This window comes from Macaca nemestrina, chromosome 10 (assembly GCF_043159975.1).
Source record: "Macaca nemestrina isolate mMacNem1 chromosome 10, mMacNem.hap1, whole genome shotgun sequence".
NCBI classification, from domain to species: Eukaryota; Metazoa; Chordata; class Mammalia; order Primates; family Cercopithecidae; genus Macaca; species Macaca nemestrina.
The window spans coordinates 80508384-80518902 of record NC_092134.1 but is presented as its reverse complement, the minus strand read 5'-3'; the positions used below and the strand labels follow the sequence as shown (position 1 = coordinate 80518902).

The following is a 10519-nucleotide window of genomic DNA, read 5'->3' as shown; positions in this document are numbered from 1 at the left end:
TTTTGAGACGGAGTCTCACTCTGTCGCCAGGCTGGAGTGCAGTGGCGCGATCTCGGCTGACTGCAACCTCCGTCTCCCGGGTTCAAGCGATTCCCCTTCCTCAGCCTCTCAAGTAGCTGGAACTACAGGCGTGCACCATCACGTCCGGCTAATTTTTTGTATTTTAGTAGAGAGGGGGTTTCACCATGTTGGCTAGGATGGTCTCGATCTCCTGACCTCGTGATCCGCCCGCCTCGGCCTCCCAAAGTGCGAGGATTACAGGCATGAGCCACTGCGCCCGGCCAAGACTCCCAAATTTCAAACTCGCCAGCACCTCCTCCACCTGGGGGAGAAGGGCATAATAACGTCATTTCCTGCCCTGAAAGCAGCCTCGAGGTCCAGCAACACCTGCTGCCCGTGTCCGTGCCCTGTTGGCCACCCCGTTTCTGGGGCATGAGCGGGGCTTGGCAGGGCTGCGCGGAGGGCGCAGGGGTGGGGCCTGGGGCGGGGCGGCCCGGGGCGGAGGGCGCGGGCTCCGCGCGGTCCACCTGTGGCTCCGGCTTCCGAAGCGGCTCCAGGGCGGGGGCGGGGCCTCACTCTGCGATATAACTCGGGTCGCGCGGGCCGCCACCTTCGTCGGCAAAGCCTGAGTCCTGTCGTCTCGCCTTCCTCCCATACAGCATGAGCTTCACCACTCGCTCCACCTTCTCTACCAACTACCGGTCCCTGGGCTCTGTCCAGGCGCCCAGCTACGGCGCCCGGCCGGTCAGCAGCGCGGCCAGTGTCTATGCAGGCGCCGGAGGTTCTGGTTCCCGGATCTCCGTGTCCCGCTCCACCAGCTTCCGGGGCGGCATGGGGTCCGGGGGCCTGGCCTCAGGGATGGCCGGGGGTCTGGCAGGAATGGGAGGCATCCAGAACGAGAAGGAGACCATGCAAAGCCTGAACGACCGCCTGGCCTCTTACCTGGACAGAGTGAGGAGCCTGGAGACCGAGAACCGGAGGCTGGAGAGCAAAATCCGGGAGCACTTGGAGAAGAAGGGACCCCAGGTCAGAGACTGGAGCCATTACTTCAAGATCATCGAGGACCTGAGGGCTCAGGTAAGGGGTGGGAGGGACCTCAATTCCCAGTCTTGTCTGATCCTCAAATTACACACTCCTTTGCCTCTTTCCCTCATTCCGTATCCATCCCAACCCCTACTCCACCGGTAGGGGGTTGGGCATACGTGGATTTCCATCCACTCTCCTAGCCACAGCGTACCCTAGAGCAGCAGCTAGGCATGGGAGGGCTCTTTCCCAGGAGAGAGGGGGAAGGGGACAGGGTTGAGAGCTTTACAGAAGAAGTGGACAGCATGGAGGGAGGTGAGGAAAGTCCCGTAAAGAGGAGACACTGGCTCTGGCGGAGTGGGGACTATTGGAGGGTTAAGCGGATGTGGCTAAAGCTGAGTCATCTCGGAGTAAACAGAAGGCCTGCCTTTGGGAGGAGCCAATCCAGGGTGTAGGGGGCCCAGAGTGACCAGGTGCTCTAGGGAAAAAATGCCAGGAGAGGGCCAGAAAGAAGAGTTGTGAGTAGCGGCTCACTTCTGGGCAGGCAGGCCAGCCAGCTAGCCAGCCTGCTGAGGCTTCCCAAGAAGGGCAGAGTGGTGGGATCTGGGAATCCAGAAAAGGAGGGAATGGGTGGGGCTAGATGAAAAGGGATAGGTGTCCAGGGAGAGTCTCTGGCTATTCCTGGGACCAGGAAGTTTTCACTAGGATACATAACACTTTCTACACACTCAGCCCACCCATCCCTGACTTTCTATTCATGGAGCAACCTCTCTCGACAATCCCCCTAGATCTTCGCAAATACTGTGGACAATGCCCGCATCGTTCTGCAGATTGACAATGCCCGTCTTGCTGCTGATGACTTTAGAGTCAAGTAAGTTGAGGGGGCTAGGGAGCTGGGGGTCCAGGGGTGGAGCTAAGAAGGGTCTGCTCCCCAGGCTGGGTCAGGTAGGGGCTCACAGTGGGATCCTGTTTAGGTGTGGGTGGATGAGAATCGGCATCCATCAGTGTATTCATTTATTCATTTGTATAACCTCGTTTAAGAATACTGTCCTCATGGCCGGGCACAGTGGCTCACGCCTGTAATCCCAGCACTTTGAGAGGCTGAGGTAGGCAGATCACCTGAGGTCGGGAGTTTGAGACCAGCCTGACCAACATGGAGAAACCCCGTCTCTACTAAAAATACAAAATTAGCCGGGCGTGGTAGTGCATGCCTGTAATCCCAGCTACTTGGGAGGCTGAGGCAGGAGAATCGCTTGGACCCGGGAGGCGGAGGTTGCAGTGAACCAAGATTGCGCCGTTGCACTCGAGCCTGGGCGACAAGAGCAAAACTCCATCTCAAAAAAAAAAAGAATACTGTCCTCCAAGTGCCAAGAATGGTGCTCAGGGGATTACCACCTAATTGCTGACTCAAGTTGCTGGTTCGCAATGAGCATAGAACTGCTCTTAGTAGGTGGCACGAGTTGAGAAGGTTCTGGATCAGAGATATTGGCCCCTCTGATCACCTCCACTCCTACAGGTATGAGACAGAGCTGGCCATGCGCCAGTCTGTAGAGAACGACATCCATGGGCTCCGCAAGGTCATTGATGACACCAATGTCACTCGACTGCAGCTGGAGACAGAGATCGAGGCTCTCAAGGAGGAGCTGCTCTTCATGAAGAAGAACCACGAAGAGGCAAGCAGGGGCCAGTGGCCAGGCCAGGGATTGAGGGGCCATGACAAGTCTGGGTGGGAGAATAGACAGGACAAGCCACCTGCAAGTAGCCTTGCTAAGAAGTTTAGAAATAGCAGCCTGGGCTCTTCTTAATGAGACCATTCTGATGAAGAGCATTCTCAGGGGGTCAAGTACACCCTGGCTCACCTGAATTACAGGTCAAAATGATGTGGGTTAGAGAATGAGATGAGAACGGAAGTAGAAGCAGCTAACACTAGGAGCTGGGGGTGATAGAGGAATGAGAGCAGGTAGAGTTGGCAGTGCTTCCTAAAAGATGGTAGAAGGAGCAGGTTTGTGAAGAGAAGGGTGAATGAAGGGACAGGGTGAAGTTAGGAGAGAGAAACCGTCAGTGAGTAGATGGCATTTCTACCCACTGGAGTAGAAAGGCCAGAACTGGCATTGCCCTGAGTGCAAGCCAAGGGGTTCCTCCTGTCTTTTCTCCAACTGTAGGCCTCCTAGGAGAGGCAATCACAGACGAAGGACCTTGTTGGAGCTCTGACCCTGAACCCTCCTCACTTTTGCCCCTGTCACCTTTAGGAAGTAAAAGGCCTACAAGCCCAGATTGCCAGCTCTGGGTTGACCGTGGAGGTAGATGCCCCCAAATCTCAGGACCTCGCCAAGATCATGGCAGACATCCGGGCCCAATATGACGAGCTGGCTCGGAAGAACCGAGAGGAACTAGACAAGTACTGGTCTCAGCAGGTGCGTGAGGGGAAAGGATGGCTGCCAAGGTGTGGGAGGGAGGCAGACAGGGAATGAGGGGCCTGATGGACTGTCCCCACCCTGCAGATTGAGGAGAGCACCACAGTGGTCACCACACAGTCCGCCGAGGTTGGAGCTGCTGAGACGACGCTCACAGAGCTGAGACGTACAGTCCAGTCCTTGGAGATCGACCTGGACTCCATGAGAAATCTGGTGAGTGCCTTCACATCACCCGCTCAGCTCCTCCTTCACTTGGCCTCAGGCTCAACCCTGTCTCAACCCAAATCCTATCCCTCCCATCATGAGTTCCTTTAGCTCAGAGTCAGTTTCCTCTTTGCATTTCCCACCACTTCTACCCCTTACGCCAGTACTTGGCACACAGCACATGCCCAAAAAAGTTTCCAAAAGTGAAGGGATGAGCAGTCCTGGGACTCTGAGTGCACCCTGCCCCTCCTCCTTGTGCCCCTGCAGAAGGCCAGCTTGGAGAACAGCCTGAGGGAGGTGGAGGCCCGCTATGCCCTACAGATGGAGCAGCTCAATGGGATCCTGCTGCACCTGGAGTCAGAGCTGGCACAGACCCGGGCAGAGGGACAGCGACAGGCCCAGGAGTATGAGGCCCTGTTGAACATCAAGGTCAAGCTGGAAGCTGAGATTGCCACCTACCGCCGCCTGCTGGAAGATGGCGAGGAATTCAAGTGAGTGGGGCTCTCCTACCCACACATGCTGGGATCAAGAGATCACTTCTCTCAGAGCAAATGAAGTTTGGCCTTGGGTTTCCCTTTTCTGGAGGAAGAGGCTGAGGGGGATTTGGAGATAAAGGTAGAGGTCAGGAGGCTTTTTCCCTCTACCTTTCTTGTCTCCCTTCTCCGCGGGACTGTTTATAACTTGGGCTTGGTGTTCTGTTACAGTCTTGGTGATGCCTTGGACAGCAGCAACTCCATGCAAACCATCCAAAAGACCACCACCCGCCGGATAGTGGATGGCAAAGTGGTGTCTGAGACCAATGACACCAAAGTTCTGAGGCATTAAGCCAGCAGAAGCAGGGTACCCTTTGGGGAGCAGGAGGCCAATAAAAAGTTCAGAGTTCATTGGATGTCACTTTTTCTTCTTTTGGCTGTTTTCATTGCGCACAAATGCCCTAACCCAACAGTCCCATCTGATCCCAGCAGAAACCACCTCTGACCCCTGAGGGTTTCATATAGATTGGGGTGTAGAAGGAAGAGGGCTCTGTATTCTTGGAAACACTTCTCAGAGACAGAGGAGGGAGCGGTAGATGTGATGGGTCACAGGCAGTGGGGATCCCTCCAAGGGAATTTTGGAATCTTTGCCTTGAAGCAGTCTGGTGTTCATAAGGTCCCTGACTGATCATTAGCAGAAGTCTGAACCAAAGGAGGAAATTAGGCCAAAGACAGAGGACAGAGGAGACAGACACATCTGGCCCTACCCTACCCTGCTGCTTTGCATCCTTGGCCCACTGCCTAGGGCTTCCCACCCACAGTTTTTTCCTCCAACCCCAGGCCATACTCATTCTCCAAACCTATGGTGCCCTAAACTCTGTTCATTCACTCAATGGAGATAAGATTTTTAGGGTGCTAGAGGTCTGGCTAGAAGTTGAGTAAATGATCGTGGAAGTTCCCATCTAGGAAAGAGGTGCCCCTGAGTAAGCACCCATAGGTAAGGATGGGCATCTTAAAGCTAACCGAGGCTGGGCATGGTGGCTCACACCCATAATCCCAGCAGTGCCACCACACCTGGCTAATTTTTGAATTTTTCATAGAGTTGGGATTTCACTATGTTGCCCAGGCTAGTCTGGAACTCCTGGCCTCAAGTGATCCACCCGCTTGTACCCTTTGGAGTGACTAGATGTCACCTTGTGTCTTCCTTGGCTGCTTTCATATTTGTGTGCAAATGCCCTAACCCAACATGATTACATGTAGATGTTAATTGTAGCAGTTTTGCCAAAACAAAACTACTAAAGATCAAGGCATCAATCACTCAAAGACCTAGGTTAGGTTAATTTTTTTTTTTTTTTTTTTTTTTTTTGAGGCAGAGTCTTGCTCTGTCACCCAGGCTGGAGTGCAATAACGCGATCTGGGCTCACTAGAACTGCCTCCTGGGTTCAAGGGATTCTCCTGCCTCAGCATCCCGAGTAGCTGGGATTTCAGGGGCCTGCCACCATGCCTGGCTACTTTTCGTATTTTTAGTAGAGACGGGGTGTCACCATATTAGCCAGGCTGGTCTTGAACTCCTGACCTCGTGATCCGCCCGCCTCAGCCTCCCAAAATGCTGGATTACAGGCGTGAGTCACCGTGCCCAGACTAGGTTAATTTTTAAAATGTTGGGTTAAGGCAAAAGGAATTTTTTTAATTTAAAAATTAGCCGGGCATGGTGGCATGCACCTGTAGTCCCACTTACTCAGGAGGCTGAGGTGGAAGGATTGCTTGAGTCCAGAAGGTCAAGGTTGCAGTGAGTTGTGATTGTGCCACTGCATTTCAGCCTAGGTAACAGAGTACCACTGTTTCCAAAAACAAAAAAAGTTGGCTGGGTACGGTGGCTGAGGCCTGTAATCCCAGCACTTTGGGAGGCCGAGGCAGGCGGATCACGAGGACAGGAGATCGAGATCATCCTGGCTAACACAGTGAAACCCCGTCTACTAAAAATACAAAAAATTTAGCCGGGCATGGTGGCGGGCGCCTGTAGTCCCAGCTGCTCCGGAGTTCAATGGCATGAACCCGAGAGGCAGAGCTTGCAGTGGGCCGAGATAGCGCCACTGCACTCCAGCCTGGGCGACAGAGCAAGACTCGTCTCAAAAAAAAAAAAAAAAAAGCTAACTGAAATGTCATCGTTCTGTGCTTTTAATTGGAATTGTGTCACGTAGCAGTGAAAACAATTGATGTCTAAAACCGGTTATATGCTTTAATTGGGGGATAACGTATCTTCTTCTTCTTCTTTTTTTTTTTTTTTTTTTTTTTTGAGATGGAGTCTCGCTCTGTCGCCCAGGCTGGAGTGCAGTGGCGCAATCTTGGCTCACTGCAAGCTCCGCCCCCTGAGTTCACCCCCATTCTCCTGCCTCAGCCTCCGGAGTAGCTGGGGACTACAGGCACCCGCCACCACGCCTGGCTAATTTTTTGTATTTTTAGTAGAGACGGGGTTTCACCGTGTTAACCAGGATGGTCTCAATCTCCTGACCTCGTGGTCCGTCCGCCTCGGCCTCCCAAAGTGCTGGGATAACAGGCTTGAGCCACCGCGCCCGGCCAACATATCTTCTTTTACAGAAAAATGTATATGTATCGGCTGGGTGTGGTGGCTCATGCCTGTGATCCCAACACTTTGGGAGGCCAAGGTGGGTGGATCACTTGAGGTCAGGAGTTTGAGACCAGCCTGACCAACACGGTGAAACCCTGTCTCTACTAAAAATACAAAATTAGCTGGGTGTTGTGGCACATGCCTAAAATCTCAGCTACTTGGGAAACTGAGGCAGGAGAATCGCTTGAACCCAGGAAGTGGAGGTTGCAATAATCCGAGATCGCGCCAATGCACTCCAGCCTGGGAAACGAGCGAAACTCTGTCTCAAAAATATATATATTATGTGTATATATATGTATATATATGTTTTTATATATGTGTGTGTATGTGTATATGTGTGTGTGTATATATGTGTGTATATGTGTGTGTGTGTGTGTGTGTGTATATATGAAATAAAATTTAAAATCTCGCTGGGCGCGGTGGCTCACGCCTGTAATCCCAGCACTTTGGGAGGCTGAGGCGGGCGGATCACAATGTCAGGAGATTGAGACCATCCTGGGTAACACGGTGAAACCCTGTCTCTACTAGAAATACAAAAAATTAGCCAGGTGGCTGGGCACGGTGACTCACACCTGTAATCCCAGCACTTTGGGAGGCCGAGGTGGGCAGGTCATGAGGTCAGGAGTTCGAGACCAGCCTGGCCAACATGAAGAAACCCCATCTCTACTAAAAATACAAAATTAGCCAGGCATGGTGGCACATGATTGTAATCCCATCTACTTGGGAGGCTGAGGCAGGAGAATCGCTTGAACCAGGGAGTTGGAGGTTGTAGTGAGCCGAGATTGTGCCACTGCACTCCAGCCTGGCAAAAGAGCAAGACTCTGTCTCAAAAAAAAAAAAAATTAGCCAGGCGTGGTGGCACACACCTGTAGTCCCAGTTACTTGGGAGGCTGAGGCAGGACATTTGCTTGAACCCAGCAGGCGGAGGTTGTAGTGAGTCAAGATCGCACCACTGCACTCCAGCCTGGGTGACAGAGCAACACTCCTAAAATAGAATAGAATAGAATAGAATAGAATAGAATAGAATAGAATAGAATAGAATAGAATCTCCCCACTCCACTCCCTAGAGGTAACCACTGTTATATACTTTTAAAACTTAGACATATACAAGCATATGTCATTTTGTTTTATATATGTAAAATTAACCAGCTCCGCATCTTGATTTCTTTTTTTTTTTTATTATTGAGATGGAGTCTCGCTCTGTCGCCCAGGCTGGAGTGCAGTGGCGCGATCACAGCTCACTGCAACCTCTGCTTCCCGGGTTCAAGCAATTCTCCTGCCTCAGCCTCCTGAGTAGCTGGGATTACAGGCGCCCACCACCATGGCTGGCTAATTTTTGTGTTTTTAGTAGAGATAGGGTTTCACCATGTTGATCAGGCTGGTCTCGAACTCCTGACCCCGTGATGCACCTGTCATGGCCTCCCAAAGTGCTGGGATTACAGGTGTGAGCCACCATGCTTGGCCTTGATTTCTTAAATTCTACTTTCTTCATTTAACAATACGTCTTGGGGCTGGGCATGGTGGCTCACGCCTGTAATCCCAGCACTTTGGGAGGCTGAGGCGGATGGATCACGAGGTCAGGAGATTGAGACCATCCTGGCTGACACGGTGAAACCCTGTCTCTACTAAAAATGCAAAAAATTAGCCAGGCGTGGTGGCGGGTGCCTGTAGTCCCAGCTACTCGGGAGGCTGAAGCAGGAGAATGGCATGAACTCAGGAGGTGGAGCTTGCAGTGAGCTGAGATCACGCCACTGCACTCCAGCCTGGGCGACAGAGCGAGACTCCATCTCAAAAAAAAAAAAAAAAAAAAAGTTATGTCTTGGACACCTTTCTGAATCAGTATGCATAGACCTGCCCCATTCATTTGAGTAGCTGCTTAGTACTCTACTGCGTGGAGTACAAATTAATTAACCTAACCTAGGTCTTCAAGTGATGCATATCTTCATTTTTTTTTTTTTTCTTTTTGAGACAGAATCTCGCTCTGTCGCCCAGGCTGGAGTACAGTGGCACAATCTTGGCTCACTGCAACCTCCGCCTCCCGGGTTCAAGTGATTCTCCTGCCTCAGCCTCCCGAGTATCTGGGATTACAGGCACCCGCCACCATGCCCGGCTAATTTTTTGTATCTTTTAGTAGAGATGGGGTTTCACATGTTGGTTAGGCTGGTCTTGAACTCCTGACCTCATGATCCACCCGCCTCGGCCTCCCAAAGTGCTGGGATTATAGGTGTGAGCCACCACCCCCAGCCATCTTGATCTTTGGTAGTTTTGTTTTTGCAAAAAACAGACACCAGCCAACGTTATAGGATGCGCAGCTGATTGAAGGTAAAACAGGAAGTCTCTTTGGAGCCTGAGCAGTACTTGCAGCTGAGTCAAGCTGATCAGAGTAATCCAAGACGATGCACCTGATACGATTAGCCCTCCCATTCGACAAAGTCTCACAGTTCCCAGGGCGCTTATGCATTTGATCCTCATTACAATCCTGTGAGGTATGCAAGGCAGTGGGTATTATTGGCTCTGGCTCTGAGAGTTGGACACTGAGGTCCACAGGCATCATGCGACTTGTCTGAGGTCACAGAGCTGGAAGCTTAAAGCAGGAACCGTATCTTCAGGTTCCCAGTCTGTAGGTCTTTCCTCTGTGTGCTATAACTTAACTGCACAGGCTGCACATTAGACTCCCTGGGAAGCTTTACAAACAATACTGAGGCCCGGGTTCCAGCACCAGAGATTCTGATTCAGGTGTTTGGAGGGCAGGACTCGGCAAATGTTTGAAAAGCTCCCTAGGTGACTCCAATAGGCAGGCAAGGTTGGGGACCAGACCCAAGCTGTACCTGGGATTTGCAGCACGACATTCCTTCCTGATTCAGATCATGGTTGTGTCTGATTTATTTATTTATTTATTTATTTGTTTGTTTGTTTGTTTATTTATTTACTTTTTTTTTCTTTTTTGAGACAGAGTTTCACTCTGTCGCCCAGGCTGGAGTGCAGTGGCCGGATCTCAGCTCACTGCAAGCTCCGCTTCCCGGGTTTACGCCATTCTCCTGCCTCAGCCTCCCGAGTAGCTGGGACTACAGGCGCCCGCCACCTCGCCCGGCTAGTTTTTTGTATTTTTTTAGTAGAGACGGAGTTTCACTGTGTTAGCCAGGATGGTCTCGATCTCCTGACTTCGTGATCCGCCCGTCTCGGCCTCCCAAAGTGCTGGGATTACAGGCTTGAGCCACCGCGCCCGGCCTATTTATTTACTTATTTACTTATTTATTTAACAGAGTCTCACTCTGTCACCCAGGCTGGAGTGCAGTGGTGCAATCTTTGCTCACTGCAACCTCCGCCTCCTGGGTTCCAGTAATTCTCCTGCCTCAGCCTCCTGAGTAGCTGGGATTACAGGCGCACGCCACCACGCCTGGCTAATTTTTGTATTTTCAGTAGAGACAGGGTTTCACCATGTTGGTCAGGCTGGTCTCGAACTCCTGACCTCATGATCTGCCCACCTCGGCTTCCCAAAGTGCTGGGATTACAGGCGTGAGCCACTGTGCCAGGCTGGCTGTGCCTATTTTAAACAGCGCACTGCTGGAAAATCCCGAGGCCTCTGGAACAATCCTACTCATTCCCCAGCATGGGAAGATGACTGAGGGGCAGCTATTTTGTCCCCCAAGCACCAAAGGAAAAAATTATCAATCCCAAGGTTATAATATGAAGTCATCTGTTCTTTATTATATCAGTCCTATTTTATCCATTCCCTAACTAAGTGCAACCCAGCCCAGATGATAAAATTAATAAAT

General features: G+C 51.6%; 1 protein-coding gene across 1 annotated transcript; it reads left to right on the top strand.

Moving 5' to 3' along the window:
• The first annotated feature begins 567 nt into the window (after window positions 1-567).
• Window positions 568-4530, top strand: LOC105474394 (keratin 18). The gene is made up of 7 exons (XM_071071681.1): window positions 568-1077; window positions 1812-1894; window positions 2540-2696; window positions 3273-3437; window positions 3525-3650; window positions 3909-4132; window positions 4346-4530. The coding sequence occupies exons 1-7, from the start codon at window positions 661-663 to the stop codon at window positions 4464-4466; spliced, it is 1293 nt and encodes a 430-aa protein (XP_070927782.1). The 5' UTR covers window positions 568-660; the 3' UTR covers window positions 4467-4530.
• The last annotated feature ends 5989 nt before the right edge of the window (window positions 4531-10519 follow it).